This window comes from Mixophyes fleayi, chromosome 2 (assembly GCF_038048845.1).
Source record: "Mixophyes fleayi isolate aMixFle1 chromosome 2, aMixFle1.hap1, whole genome shotgun sequence".
Lineage (NCBI taxonomy): Eukaryota > Metazoa > Chordata > Amphibia > Anura > Limnodynastidae > Mixophyes > Mixophyes fleayi.
The window spans coordinates 356,090,231-356,106,137 of record NC_134403.1 but is presented as its reverse complement, the minus strand read 5'-3'; the positions used below and the strand labels follow the sequence as shown (position 1 = coordinate 356,106,137).

The following is a 15,907-nucleotide window of genomic DNA, read 5'->3' as shown; positions in this document are numbered from 1 at the left end:
TTGCCTTCCTGATCTATCTTTTTATTACACATTTAAACCATCACTACAACATACTGGCTGGTACACAACAAAGTGTTGTTTCTGTACGTTACATTACTGCCATTGGCTATAAATTATTGGACTTTTAGAAGTCTATTTTATCAAGCTCTATGAGCCGATATCCTCGATTATAGAGAGTCTATCATGCACATGGATTTTTTTTCTATTACTCAGATATATTTTTTAACTTGCATACAATAAAATGATGTTCCCATTTATCTGTTGCTTCATTCTCTTTGCCGGTATTTATCAAAATATACCGTAAAAAAAATTAGCACCACCATATGGAGTACATATGTCGGTATAGTGATTGGCCTGATTTTAATGAAATGTTATTACTAGCAGATTTGATGCTGGTACCAGCTTTTCTAGTGTAGTTAAGTTTTTCTTCAGACAAATGGCAATGGCGACCTCTAGTGGTAACATTTGAGATGAGAAAAAAATTCCACAAAATGTTGTGGCGACTCCGCATGTGGCCTCAAAATAGACCAGGCTCTATCCTTTACAAGAAATACGAATTTACAAGTACAACGTGGAATAGTATTTTGTGGGGTGCAATATGATTGCATTTCTGCAGAATGGTATGGTTGGTTATACTTATCAAAAGTTACTCTGAAGTTATAAAAGTGTAGACCTTAAAGCAAAGTATAAGATGAATTTAGTTATACTTGGGCAGTTGACAGGTCAGGCTATTTTTAAACAATTTTTTTTTATTAAAGTTTCAAGCAAAAATATGCATGATAGGGTAATATAAACATGGATCCATATATATAATTACAGAACCATCTGATATGGATATGTGGATCACAGATCTCTGGTATAACACAGACCCCCAAATTTATTTAGGTTTAACAATGCAGACCCATATCATCATCATCATCATCATTTATTTATATAGCGCCACTGATTCCGCAGCGCTGTACAGAGAACTCATTCACATCAGTTCCTGTCCCATTGGAGCTTACAGTCTAAATCCCCCCCACCCCCCCCCCCCCCCCCCCCACACACACACACACACACACAGAGACTAGGGTCAATTTTGATAGCAGTCAATTAACCTACCAGTATGTTTTTGGAGTGTGGAAGGAAACCGGAGCACCCGGCGGAAACCCACACAAACACGGGGAGAACATACAAACTCCACACAGATCAGATAAGTCCATGGACGGGAATCAAACTCATGACACCAGTGCTGGGAGGCAAAAGTGCTAACCACTGAGCCACCGTCATGCGGACAAGAAGAGAAATACAGACAAAATGAAGGGAGATGGGGCTGGAAAAAATGGGGAAGAAGAGTGGGGAACAGAAAACGTGGAAAGAGGGGACTGAAGAAAATGAAGGTGAGGGGGGCAACAGGATACATAGAGAGAGGGAGCTGGAGAAAATGGGGGGGGGGGGCTGGAGAAAATGGGCAGAGAGGTGGCTGATGAAAATGGGGAGGGGGAGATATGTCTGGAAAAAATTTGGGGAGGGGAGTGAAAGAGTTACGTTCAGGAGTCTACACGAGTTACATACTATTAATTTAAAGGCACTTCAGGTTTGAGCAACCATTTATTTTATTGCCATTTGCATAGTATTGGGCTCTCCCCTGTTGCTATCTATTAGTATTATTCATTTTATCTGCAGAATGCATTAACACATAAACAAAGGTGATCCAAATGGCACACATACAGCAGTACGCAGCTTATTTATTAAAATCTTGTGGGCAAGAGGGCACATGGGAAAAAATCTGTTTGGCATGTTTGAGAAAAGCTGGTGGGCAAGGGGGTATGTGTGGAAAAAAGCTGGTTAGGGCGCAGAGGGCAGGGGTGCATATAGAAAAAAGCTAGTGGGCAGGGATGCATGTGAAACAAGCTGGTGGAATGGATGTGGCATATGTGATAGAAGCTGATGGGTATGGGTGCAATGTGTAAGAACAGCTAGTAAGCTGGGGGCATGTTTCTAGAAAAAGCTGGTGGGCAGCAGGAGACATGTCAAAAATGTGACAGGTGATTGATATTTTTTTTGCTTTGTTCTGAAATCTAACATTTTGAGCCTTCCCTTCTAGAAATCCTGTGTTTGCTCCTTTGCTGCAGTGAAGCATGGACAGCGTTCTGCATCAGACATCAGTGCATCTGACTGCCAGCTCCACCGGGGCTGGGACGGATGAAAATGATTAAATATTCTCTGTAAAAGCACTACATAATAATGTGGCACTATACACAGATCAGTCACAAATTAAAACCACCTGCCTAATGTTGTGTAAGATCCCCTGTGTGCCACTAAAACTGCTCTGACCCATTGTGGCATGGACTCCACAAGACCTCTGAAGGTATCCTGTGGTATCCGGCATCAAGACGTTAGCAGCAGATCCTTTAAGTCCTGTAAGTTGCGAGGTGGGACCTCCATGGCTCGGACTTGTTGTTCCGGATGCTCCATCAGATTGAGATCTGGGGAATTTGGAGGCCAAGTCAAAGATTTCAAGGTGTTGAACTCTTTTAATCCATTCCTGAACAATTTTTGCAGTGTGGCTGGACACATTATCCTGCTGAAAGAGGCCGCTGGCATCAGAGGATACCGTTGGCATGTGGTGCAACAATGTTTAGGTAGGTGGTACGTGTCAAAGTAACATCAATATGAATGTCAGGACCCAAAGTTTACCAACAGAACATTGCCCAGAGCAGTGGATTCCAAACTTTTTCAGTTCAAGGCACCCTTAGGGTCTCCAAAAAATTTTCAAGGCACCCCTAAGCCAAAATAATTATCAAGTAGTCCCCCGCCTTGCTTACCACTGGCCCTGGCTGAGGCACCCCTGTGAGATCTCCAAGGCCCCCCAGGGAGCCTAGGCGCACAGTTTGGGAATCACTGGCCCAGAGCATCACACTGCCTCCGCCAGCTTGTCTTCTTCCCATAGTGCATCCTGGTGCCATCTCTTCCCCATGTAAACCACACATCGTTCAGCCATCACAACTTGGTCCTTGTGAAAGTCGCTCAGATCCTTACAATTGCCCATTTTTCCTGCTTCCAACACATCAACTTCAAGAACTGAGTGTTCACTAATATATCTCACTCCTTGACAGGTGCCATTGTCACGCAATATAAATGTAAATTACTTCACTTGTCAGTGGTTTTAATAACAATATATTCCTGTGCCCTTGGCGCTTCACTAGGTGCGCTGCCCACTATGTACTTAGGTTCCACAACAACCTTAAAACAATATAACAAACAAATGCAATAGTACATACATGCAGCGCTCCTGTGGTTTTAATGTTGTGGTTGATCGGTTTATGAATAAACCTTAAGAATAAGTGAACTCATACCTACTTTTCTGTTTCACTATTCCTGATACTTAACTAAAGACCCATTTCTCTTATTGTAAGCACTGAACAGAAATATATACATAAATGATCAGCTATAGCCTTACCTCCCTTCACAAGATTTGTCCTTTTTTTTTTAGGACATTTATCCAAAATACACATGCTGCATAGCTGCAATATATATATATATATATATATATATATATATATATATATATATATTATATATATATATATATTATATATATATATATATATATAGTGCTCTCTGAGTATCTCTGAATTGGAGTTAGTCCTCATGTTGATAGTGTGGGACTACAAGTCCCAGCATGTCCTGAAGGCAGGGTTGATGGACGTAGTTTTGCAGGAGCTGGGCAGCAGGTTGGCACTACTTACCACGGAACCCATGCGCGGCGCACTCTGTTTCCGGGGGACCGTGTAGGGCGCGGACTGCTTCCTGTGCGGTGTCCCCACGTGTTTGATGCTGGTGACAGTACGGGCAGTGCGGGCAGCAAACATGGGAAACAAGCGTAAGAGCTCTGGAGCCGGAGAGGCCGAAGTGGAGCCCAAAAAACCCAAATCCCCAGAGGTGGAGTTCACAGGGACCCTCTTCAAATCCGCACTGAAAGAGCCCCAGTCTGCACTGAAAGGTCAGAGGAGACTTCATGTGCCTGTGGCAGTGTCCTGGGTTATAGATACAGTGTATCAGGCCTGGTGTGTTATTGTATATAGTCTGTATTGTGCTATCAGTGACCCTTGTGTTACTGGAAATAGAGCTATGACTGCCATAAAGCAGGAGACCGGTATCTGCATATGAATGTCACATGTATTTTGTGGGTTTGTCACATTGTAGTTATTGTATACATTGTGTTATTCACTGTGCTTTTAAAGTTGGTGTATATATCATGCAATATAATTGCATGTTTATAAATCAGTGTTTGTTTTTAATAATTATTGTGTTTCTGTGTTGTATTTTGTGTTACCTTTCATAAGGATACATTCACCTCACTAAATTGACATAATTACATCAAAGAGGTATACACAGGCGCTGGAAGGGGGACATTGGTGCAGCCCCCTCCTTCCTGGCCAGTGCCATAGTGGGCTATTTCGGGCTGGGTCACTGGGCTACCTGCATTTTTGTTCCTTTAAAATGCACCTAATAGGCAGCTGAGCCAAGTCATCATCATCACCATTTATTTATAAAGCGCCACTGATTCCGCAGCGTTGTACAGAGAACTCATTCATATCAGTCCCTGCCCCATTGGAGCTTACAGTCTAAATTCCCTAACATACACACAGACAGAGAGAGAGACTAGGGTCAATTTTGATAGCAGCCAATTAACCTACTAGTATGTTTTTGGAGTGTGGGAGGAAACCGGAGCACCCGGAGGAAACCCGCGCAAACACGGGGAGAACATACAAACTCCAAATAGATAAGGCCATGGTCGGGAATTGAACTCATGACCCCAGTGCTGTGAGGCAGAAGTGCTAACCACTTAGCCACCGTGCTGCCCATATAAGTCTCGTCCCTAGGCTAAAAATGTGCCAGCCAGTCTCAGGGTATACAATGTTCGTTTTGGCTTTTAGCTTTCTGTTGTTACATGATACATTTTATGGAGTACCTTTAAATTATTAAAAATGATCCAGTGACAGCTTCCTCTATAGTCTAGGTAGTAAGAATTTCTCTGTACATTCAAAAGTTGTAATTGTTGTGGACGATAACTTTGTTTCCCACATCTCTTTCTCATAAAGCAGAGTGAAATGTTTTACAATGCTCTGTTGTGAAGTGGTGGTACAAGGATTACAAGTAATCTACTTTCTTATTTTACTTGGTGTACAGTTCTAGTAGGTGGCTTGAATTGTTTTTCCCTCTAACAGGCTTGCCAGGGTTTTTTTGTATCTTTTTAATAATAGATTTTTCTTTGACGTGACTGCTGTTTGTTTAGCCATTGTAATAGAGGTAATGAAACATTTGTGATATTTCTAATTTCTATTTTTCTCTTTTCCTCAAGGCTTGGAGCAATTTATCAAATTATCTAAAAAACTTCCCAGTCCTCATCTCTATGATGTGGTTGAGGGTTACATTAAGATTTCCGTGGAATGCATTGAAATTCTGAAACTTTTAGATGGCGAGAGGCGTCCTGAAAGTGAGGTGAGTATACTATGTGAAAAAGCCTGTCATAGAAAACATGACATTGGACCTATCTGTAACAGATAAGTGTACTTAGATTATTGTTTTCCATCATCGTTTTCACTTCTTTTGTGAAACTTGAACAGTTTTTTTTTTTAACTGTTTTTGTGTTTCATTGTTTTTAGACCATGTTAATTTTTCAAGCTCTGGAAGCCATTTTGTTGAGGACGGCCAGTGACCTGTCACATCTCAGTGTAGCTGGGGTTAACATAGTGAAGAAAATGTTGGATACACACATGAAGTTAATCTATGCATCTGTATACTCAGAAACCCACAGGTAAGCACAAATACATATCTTGGAGGCTCAGGTGTCCTGCTGATACTGCACATGCTGTGGCTTGTAGTTTAAGAGCCACAGTTCACCCTCCCTCCGGTGTCATAATCATACTTTAACTTGTGCCGATATCAAAACATTATTTGAAATTTTAGTTTAACATGACTGTCCTTTAATACTATTTTCTGATTATAAATATTGCCCATTTGAATGAATATTTTATTTGCTTTATTTAACCTGCACAGAATGTCCCGAATATGCTTCAATTTATTGTCGGCTATGGTGACGCAAGGTCCGGATTGTGCCAGAAGTGTGTTTAGCCATTTTGATTTCAATAACAAGTTTCTACCGGGATTGTTAAAAAAGAGAGATAAACAGGTAAAGCACTAACGAGGAAAATGTGAAAACAGTGGTTTACTTTGGGGAGAGAGAATTGGCTTAAGTATGACATTTTCCGGTATATTTACTAAACTGCGGGTTTGAAAAAGTGGAGATGTTGCCTATAGCAACCAATCAGATTCTAGCTGTCATTTTGTAGAATGTACAAAATAAATGACAGCTAGAATGTGATTGGTTGCTATAGGCAACATCTCCATATTTTATTTTTTTTAAACCAGTAGTTTAGTAAATCTAAAATCTAGCCCTTTGTCTAAGAACTTGGAGTTCAGCCTTATAGAGCACCAATGGTCTACACAGCCATTTGTTTTTTGTTTTTTTAGGTCAAAACCAATATTCGTGAGTGTGGGTTACCTAGCAACAAGTGTCTTAGGGCTAGATTTACTAAACTGGGTTTGAAAAAGTGGAGATGTTGCCTATAGCAACCAATCAGATTCTAGATATCATTTATTTAGTACATTCTACAAAAGGATAGCTCCATTCTGATTGGTTTTTATGGGCAACATCTCCAGTTTTTCAATCCCGCAGTTTAGTAAATATACCCCTAAGACACTTGTTGCTAGGTAACCAATGTTGCTGATTCCTATATACTGTATTCCCATAAACATAGGCAGAATCTTCAGTCTTTTCATATATTCTAATTGCGCGGATCTTGAGGAAGGTAAACAAAAACTCCCATTTTGACTATTGCCAATTTAGCCTCAAAGGGAAAAACAATCCTTAATCCTTCTGACCCAAAAAAATGGAAATTGATCCAGGAATTGTATCCATTCTCCCCCCACACTGGTCTCCACTATTCACAGCTACAGATGTCATTTCTTGTATGTAAGGTATTCAGTCCTTTTTTAAATTCTGTTTGTAAATTTGCAATCGCTTCCTCATGTGGTAAGAAATTCTACAGCTTTACTGCTCTTACAGTAAGGAATCCCTTCCTATGCTGATGGTTAAAACTTCTTTCTTTTATTTGGTGCTCTATATATTTTAATTATAGTCGGCCATTTTCTCCTTCATGGCTGTTAGTACAGCTGAAGCTTTATCAAATCTTCCCTTCCATTGCAGGGTAGACCAGACGTTCGTATGGCATACATCCAGTTCGCTCTTTCCTTCCTGATTTGTGGTGATAATACCACAATCGCTCAGCTTCTGGAGCTTAAAGGTATTTCATATTGCAAGTTAAGTGTGTGGTGTGTGTGTGTGTGTGTGTTTGTATGTGTATATATATATATATATATATATATATATATTAGTTTGTCATTTTTAGCAATTCAAGAAGTGTTGTTACTACTCACTGCATATACACCCTGAAGACCTAGAACAGTTGGTTGTGATTAGAAATAATGTTAATTGTTGGTCATAATGTGATTAATGCAGTGTAGTACCTGATGGGAACCTGTTCCAATTGCAGCTTGCAGAGAGTTTACAATGGGTGCAGGGCGCGTGCTAGTAATGTAAATTGATTGTAAAGTTTAAACACTTTGGGCTTAATTTACAAATGGCCAAGTGACCCTGGCACAGTACAAAATCCTAGTACAACAAAGCTTCAAACACACAAAAATGACACATAATAAAGGAAGTCCCCTCACTATCCCGATGCATGTAAAAGCCGTAAGTGAGGGTAAACCGAGTAGTATTTGAAGAGAGAAACTGAAAAGTCTAATGTAATGTAAGGGTCGTTTAGACTTTAGCACAGTCCGTCTCTTCAGTTTCCACCTCCCTGACGGCTAGGCGGACTTTCAGCTTGCCGAGACGTTTCTGGAGAACAGACGGCGCTCCTCCATCTATAACTCCTCTATGCCTCTTGGTCTTGGACAGTTTATTTCCAGTGGGAGGTGGGAACAGGGCCTTATGACCTTCATTATTTTGGATTTTAACCACCACTTATTTATAAATGATAATGTGCAGTTATTAGTTCACCTGCCGTGAATACAGTGGGACCGAGCTGCAGATGGGTAATCTGCGTTTAATATATCTGCTTTTAAATCGCACTTTGGAAAACTGCGTACTGGTCAGGTCTAATATCCTAATGTTAATGTGTTATACTCTACAAGTCACAATAGAGACAACCCCCCCTTGTGACAGGATGGGCTGAGAGTGCTATCTTGTCAGGGGGAAGGGAGTACAGGTTGTCTTGAGGCTTCTCTTATAGTCAGTAACCTGCCATTCATGACATCTCCCGCTGGTGCATGGCTTATTACTATTATTTAACTTTGTAACACTTTAAACAAAAGTTTTTAAAGGAAAACGCTAGCTTTATGGGTAAGTCAGATTTAGTTCTATCATGTCCTAATTCATTATCTAAGCTCAGTGGTCAGAGGACAGAGGTAAATTACCCCAAATGGGATAAAAATTTAATTCCTGGGGGTAATGCTGCCGATTCACACACTGTCAGTTGGATTGTAGACCCCTTTAAATGTGAAATTGCTGTTGTACCAGAAGAGCCTCAAGGGTTGGCAGAGGCACTTCTTGAGCTTTGATGCACTAATGAAGCACGTATTGCATTTGAAAACAAAGCAGATCTGTCATATTTTTGGATGTCCACAGCTGCAAAGGCATCAAAATTGCACACGATGAGGCAGTCAAAAAGTTGCTGCCTTTTGCAACAACCTACCTTTGCGAACAGGGATTTTCCACTCTAACGAACATAAAAACAAAGCAGAGAAATCGATTGGACGCTGAAGACTGTATCCAAATTACTCTGACATCAAAATGCCCCAATATTGATGCTCTCGTATCAATAATGAAGCAACATCATTTCTCCAAAACCTTAAGTTTTGAAGTTGAAGCTTTCAAAGAAATTTTTGAATAGATTCAATAACATTTTGAATTCCAATAATTAATAATATATGATTTCCTTCCTTTCAAATCAAGGGGGTAACGTCGGAGTATCTAAATATATTTTGGGGTAAAAGGTAAAAAAAAGTTCCCTGGTCTTGGCTAAGTCCATACCTGCCCCTTACTGTTTTGAAGATACAGGCACCTACTCAGACTTTAACCATTACTGATCTCCTTAAGCCAGTGTGTTAATGGCCTAGAGATGACTTCATGTAATCTATTTTGACTCAACAGTGGATACATCTAATTTATATTCTAGTGGACCCGTAAAGCTCCAGTTTAATACTGGCTGTGTATTTCATTAAAAAAAATCTGTATGTTTTGCAACGCCTATTTGATTCACCACGTTTTAGCTACTAACGTCTCTACTTGGTTTTTGTGCGAGAGTGACAATGGTTGATTGAGATTTCCATACATTGATTGATACGGATAACATGGATCTGATCACTGCACCTGTGCATTAATTGTTTCCTGTTGTGTTTGGAATCTCACTATTCTGTGTTTTTTTTGTCTTTTGTAGAGTTTTTCAGTACAATATTCAGCACTGGACTGAAAGATGACCGAATCTCCACAATAAACCTCATGCTTTCTCTGCTGCAAACCAAGGTGACGTCAGGGGTGCATTCCCCTAATTATAATATATACATCATATAATGATAAAGGACCATAGTTGCTGATGTCGTCATTTCTGATGACCATATCCGTTTGATACAATCAATTGTATTCTTCACATATTGACGTCCAAGGGCCACATCAATATGATAAAATAAGCAAGGGGCATTTTTACTTTGTACCTGCAAAATATGAAATTGAAAATAATTTTACGGGAGGCCTCGCCCTAAAAAAAAAGCTCACACCAGATTGTGGTCAGGTAAGGACCTTCCTCTTGGACCTGCACCTAAACGGTTAGTGCTGGTACCACCACATTTCCGTAGTGCCGCAGGCTATGGAGAACTGGAAGAGGGGACTGTAGGTAAAGCAGCACATGTTTGGTTGGCTGTAGTACCTGTCCAGTTATTTTCATAAACCTTCGACACCCTGCAGTTTTCGTGTGACAACCTTTTATGTGTTCGGAATCTAGAACATCTTTGTTGGCTGTAAGTCCTGTGTTCTAGAACACCAGAGTGGAAGCTAGTATAGAACCTAAGACCTTTTCACTTTATCTAACCATGTCATGACGGGTGAGATATAATAGGCTTTTATTATAATCTGTGTTTATACTGTAGATATATTTCATAGTATGCAAAATAAGATCTGTCATTTTTGGCACACCTAAAATGCATCCTGCATTTGTGATTGGGGAAATGGACACATGGAGAATACACGATTGGATATAGGACAGTTCCACCTATCTACTCTGAAGTCTTTTCCCTTCTTTGCAACATTTCAGTTGTTCTGGAGTGTCCTTGTAGGTAGATTGTGTTTTTACCCTTACATTTTTAAGAAATCCTATTTTTGTTGTATAAAATAATTTGTTTCAGGTAGTCTAAATGTGCCTTACTGACATTTTTTAAATTATATTTTCTTCCAGGTTATTCATAATAAAGCAATCACAAAGACCCAGAAATTGCGCTTTTTTACTTCCATGCTTTTAAATCACATTGCTTCCCTGTACCGCTGGAGTGGTGTGGTAGATGTCAGCACGCAGGACGTCCAGGTAGGGTCATTTTGCTGACACATATGTATTTTATTATGTCTTTGATGCCATATTAATATTGCACACTGAATATGGGTATTGTGTAACAGGTTGTTTGCAAATGACTTTGATTCTCTATTAATCGTCTGTTGGGGGAGGGGGGGTTCTTACTGATGGGGGTTAAACTCACACCTAGTTGGCAGAACACTTCTGTACAAATAGTTCAGTTTCCTCCATTCTCCCGTTTAACCTCCTTCATGACAAGGGAGTGCAGAGGAGAATCAAGGCCAGGGCATTCTCCAAATTTGTGTACTTTTAATTTATTTGACTTTTTGACTTGTCTTCGTGTTGGCCAATCTGACACCCAGAATACGTCCACTCCCTCCATGGGGCATTCTCCCAGAATTACGTCTCTTCCATTACGATTGCCGTTATTGTTCACGGAGTTCCGTCCCACTGTCCCCTCACTCTCTGGGCACTGCAGAGTGGGGGGGGGATTGTAGGCATACGACTAGTGGTTTCTTCCTCACTGTGCTAGTCCTAGGTATTTTTTTTGGCCAATATATCTGCCTTTCATGGGCCTTTCATTTCCCTTTTGTCGTCCTGTTGCTCCTTGGGACTTAAATGTAGTCCTCATGGCCTAACAATCTGAGTTTTAAGCTTTTAGGAGATGTTTCTCTTGATCTTTTTTTCTTGGAAGATGTCATTTCTCCTGACCATCACATCCTCTCAGACATGCCTTAGCTTAGAGTTCTTGTTTTGGTGCTCTTAGCTATTAAGCATGCTTATATATTAAACAAAAAGACAGTTGTCAGCGCTTATCCTTTACACTGCAAATCTATGTGTCTAGCAAAATGAAAACATGAGGTATAAGTTCATATTTTGATCAAAACATTTAAGCCTGCATCCCAACGTCAAGGGTACCTCATTATATGCAGGTCCTACACTGACCTATATGCTTTAAACACCATTAAAATGTAGTTTAAATCAGATGCACTAACCTCCCAGGTATAGGGGCTTACATCTAACAAGGGCTGGCTTGTAAGCGCTGACAACTGTCTTTTGTTTTCTATACTTATATAGGCATTTATATTGCCAACCAGCTGGTACCATATATAATGTGGGATATACCGAGCGCAGGCTTGTTTTTTCTATGCTTATATACTAGCCAGACGACTTGCTCCAGTTCAGTTTACTGCCCACTCCATAAGAACTAGGCTTGGTGGCATAGGATTTCACTTTAGTATCTCTGCAAAGCTGCTTCCTGGTCCTAGATAACATCTTGCACTCTTCTCAAGTGTTAGGAGGATGTTCTGAAATCTGTGGTCTCTTGGGATGGAAAGAATGTCTCTTAATGATTGAAATTCACCAATTCAATATTTATCTGTGATGCTGTTGGACAGACCTGCTCTCCCTGGGATGTTATCTGCTTGAATGAACCTTCGCCGTGTTGCAGTTTCTCTTTCATTCAGTTTGTAGTATGCTTGAACTGGGGCCTCCCTGTTGTGATCTGGATTATATAGGAGACTGGAGGAGCCTGAACTTTTTATCTAAACGTTCCTGTCTCCTACAAGTGGCAGCAGTAAGGTTGTGGAACCCAATAGGCCCAGGTGGAATTAATTTATCACTGAGTAAAGAAAGAAATTCCCTTTTCACTTTATTTAGCGTGTAATAGGAGGATATTAGACACTCACAGCATTTAAATGTGTAATTGTCTTTTTCCTTTAGGGTACAAATGATTCAAAAGAAGCAGGGAAATTAATGATAAGGGAGTTGGTACATAACTTTCTTACGGATCTTTGCTGCTCCTTAAAGCATGGTATTAATTTCCATGACCCCAGTCTTGGAACGGCTGCAAGGTAAGATTTAAAGGGCGATGTTCTACTCTTGTTTAGCATCAGCTTGTCTGCTATTGTTGTGCAATAAACGGGATAACACATAGAAAAGGTATAAGGGTCCCTGCTTGCAAACACTCAAAATCTATAGTGGAAAAAGAGGCATGAGGTGAAGACTGGTCAGCGAGGGTGAGCCATTAGTACTGATCCTCAAACCAATGGTAGTGACGGCTTAGTTGCCAACATTTTTAAATACATTCTACGGGTAAATTTCTGCTGTGCGGATGGTTTTAGGAACGCCGGCGAAGGTCTGTCATAGGAGGACTTTGGGATGCTACAACCTACGTCCTGACATGTTCATTAAGCATGGTTACCGTGTATTTTAAATACTGATATTCATTAATAATGGTGGCTCAGTGGTTAGCACTTCTGCCTCACAGCGCTGGGGTCATGAGTTCAATTCCCAACCATGGACTTATCTGTGTGGAGTTTGTATGTTCTCCCTGTGTTTGCGTGGGTTTCCCCTCGGGTGCTCCGGTTTCCTCCCACACTCCAAAAACATACTGGTAGGTTAATTGGCTGCTATCAAAATTGACCCTAGTCTTTGTCTCTCTCTCTCTCTCTCTCTGTCTGTGTCTGTGTGTGTTAGGGAATTTAGGCTGTAAGCTCCAATGGGGCATGCACTGATGTGAATGAGTTCTCTGTACAGCGCTGCGGAATCAGTGGCGCTATATAAATAAATGGTGATGATGATGCCTAGATACTATCAATAGACAGTGAGAATTGGATACACAATGCAAAACCAAAATTTGTACTGTGCATCTGATCAATACTGAAAAATGGGGACATTGCTTGGGACAGTTATATGAAAGCGGGAGGTTGGCAGATATGTGCATGAGAGAAAGATTAAGACAAAGTATTTTGAAACTACCAGGACTGTGTGTTGGCTTCAGTGCAAATATAGGTTCACTTCCAGCAAACCACCTGGCCAATATGATATTAGTTGTTGCTTTGTATTACATCAACCCATGCTCAGTGTACTGGGTCCAGTATGTTGCTGGTGGTGCATAGCACCCCCTGCAGGCTAACTGAAGTTTCTCACCATCACTTATACACCAGCCTGATCATATTACCACACATTATTACACCTCAACCAAAGTGCATCAAGTTCAACAATTCACCACCTTAAAGTCCCCATATTGTTTACTGCGGATCCCTTTAATCTTAAGATTTATCCAACATTTTGCGTCAACGTTGTATTAAAGCTTTTCTTTGGAAGTACGTTGTGCGAGTCGGACAGATTTTCTTTCGGAATTGTACATGTAATAGCAACAAAATTCTAGAATAAATGCTGTACGTATCTCCTTTATTATCCCTGTAGAGTGTATGGAATATAACCTGCTCGTGCCAGTGCAGATCTGCAATGGGAAATATTCTCCCTCTTCTGTTAATATGTTTCTTTATGACTAGGGCTGGTAATCTGGTACTCCTGCGCTTTCTGGTTGGCCTGAAGTCGGCGACTGAAGACGAGTTGGTTGGGGAGCTGGTGGTGAACGTACTAAAGGTTTGCCCGGACTTGCTCAACCGATACTTTAAGGAAATCCAATACTCCTTTGTCCCACGACTCAAGTCAGCTTGGTTGGAGAACATAAAACTACTAAAAAAGGTCCGGACCAGATATTTACAGATAAAGTTAAAGCGTTTTTTTAGAGGTTTTTTTTTTTCTGTGTGTAGCTTTGTTTTGTTTTTTTATGTTTATTTAGTACTTTTTGTTAGCATTATAAAAAAAAAAGTCTAAATTAAAGAACTAAAAATTACATTGTAATGATATTTGCAGGGGTGCACGCAGGATTGTCGGGGGGGTGGGGTTTCCCCCACTGACCAACCCCCCCCCCCCCCCCAAAAAAAACCCAAAACGCGCAAGAGAGCGCAGCTCCGTTTTGGCAGCACCGTACTATACAGCAGCTGCGGCGCTGTCAAAGAAGCGTCCGTGGCCGCCGCTTCTTTGACAGTGCCGCGGCTGCTGTATAGTCCAGTGCCGCTATGGTGGCCACTTAGTTAGCGATGGGGGGGTGGGGGGTTTCTGGAGACCCAGAAACCCCCCCTGTATGTGCCACTGATTTGAGTGCTATAACCAGTAGAAAATAGCTTGGCTTCCTGCTTCTGTATATCTTGTGAATTCTAATATAGTCATGATCTACAGTTAGTGATGCAATATTTTTTCTTACGTAATAAGTGCCCCTTTTAAAAGGTCATAAATGTGTGTGATTTAATGTTTGTGTGCTGATCAGTTCTTAGTCCATACGAACACCCTTCCAGGCCACACACCATGCATTTCTCACTCTTTAGGTACCTCAATCGGGTGCAAGATGCCCGACGCGTCATTTCTCTGCTTCTAATGTTCTGGAGAGCAAATAAATTACAAGAGCCGCGGTACTGATGTGAGTCTTGTAATTGAATTGCTCTCCGGTACATTACACGTTGGGAAATGACGTGCGGGGCACCTCGCTGCTAGATGAATTGGATCCTTAGTCACCTTTTGCTTCCTTTACTGACTCGCCAATAATAAAGTGCCGCACTTGGCATTTGCAAACTAGTTAACTAGACCATTCATGTTTCTTACAGATCTACGAGGCTCAGCCCCCAATATCTGCTGCTTTCAGCACCACAGAGTTTGTCCCGCTCCCACGACTGATTAATATGGTGATGATAACGACCGTAGCTCCAGTGTGTACAAAGACCATGCTGACTCAGGGGCTTAACGTGAGTTCATGTCCTGCAGATTCATTATCAGCCAATGACTTCCATCTATGTGGGTTCAAACTGCGGGGAGAGGTTTTACTGACGTCCAAGGGCAAACGGCACAGAATAGCGACAATGGAGTAGCAATGCAGGCAATGGTGTCTTTGGAAAAGTATTGATATCTAATGGTTTAAAAATGATCTGTCCAATTGGCGCCAGTGAGGCCCAGCTCTGTCCGGTTTATCTAACTTGTCTTTTTTTTTTTTTTTTCAACCACAGTAACGTTGTAATTAATGTCCATCATGTTCACTTTAATCTCCATTCTAGCTGCATTGATCTAGATCAGTGATGGCTAACCTGTGACACTCCAGGTGTTGTGAAACTACAAGCCCCAGCATGCTTTGCCAGTAGATAACTAGCTGATAGCTGGCAGAGCATGCTGGGACTTGTAGTTTCACAACACCTGGAGTGTCACAGGTTAGCTATCACTGATCTAGATGAAGGCAAATCAATTGCCAGTGATGTAGCTGCTATCAGTGGAAAAAATCTCTTTACTCCATCAATAGCAATTAGATGAATTCACACAGTCTGTGGAACGCGTTTCCTCACTTCCATCCCAAATCCTGATTGGCTCTGGTCCCTAATTTAGTCCGTTAAAGGTCTGCA

General features: G+C 41.0%; 1 protein-coding gene across 3 annotated transcripts in view; it reads left to right on the top strand.

Moving 5' to 3' along the window:
* Positions 1–3,814: 3,814 nt before the first annotated feature.
* URB1 (URB1 ribosome biogenesis factor) overlaps positions 3,815–15,907 on the top strand; it is a 59,383-nt gene continuing 47,290 nt past the window's right edge. For all 3 annotated transcript variants that reach the window (XR_012688221.1, XM_075197161.1, XM_075197162.1), the window contains exons 1-10: positions 3,815–3,985; positions 5,348–5,487; positions 5,652–5,803; positions 6,046–6,178; positions 7,256–7,352; positions 9,549–9,634; positions 10,560–10,685; positions 12,393–12,523; positions 13,970–14,165; positions 15,125–15,262. Coding sequence is in view for 2 of the 3 variants with exons in the window: in XM_075197161.1 (XP_075053262.1) it covers positions 3,817–3,985; positions 5,348–5,487; positions 5,652–5,803; positions 6,046–6,178; positions 7,256–7,352; positions 9,549–9,634; positions 10,560–10,685; positions 12,393–12,523; positions 13,970–14,165; positions 15,125–15,262 (1,368 nt within the window). In the remaining variant the exon portion in view is untranslated. The remainder of the gene's footprint in view (positions 3,986–5,347; positions 5,488–5,651; positions 5,804–6,045; positions 6,179–7,255; positions 7,353–9,548; positions 9,635–10,559; positions 10,686–12,392; positions 12,524–13,969; positions 14,166–15,124; positions 15,263–15,907) is intronic.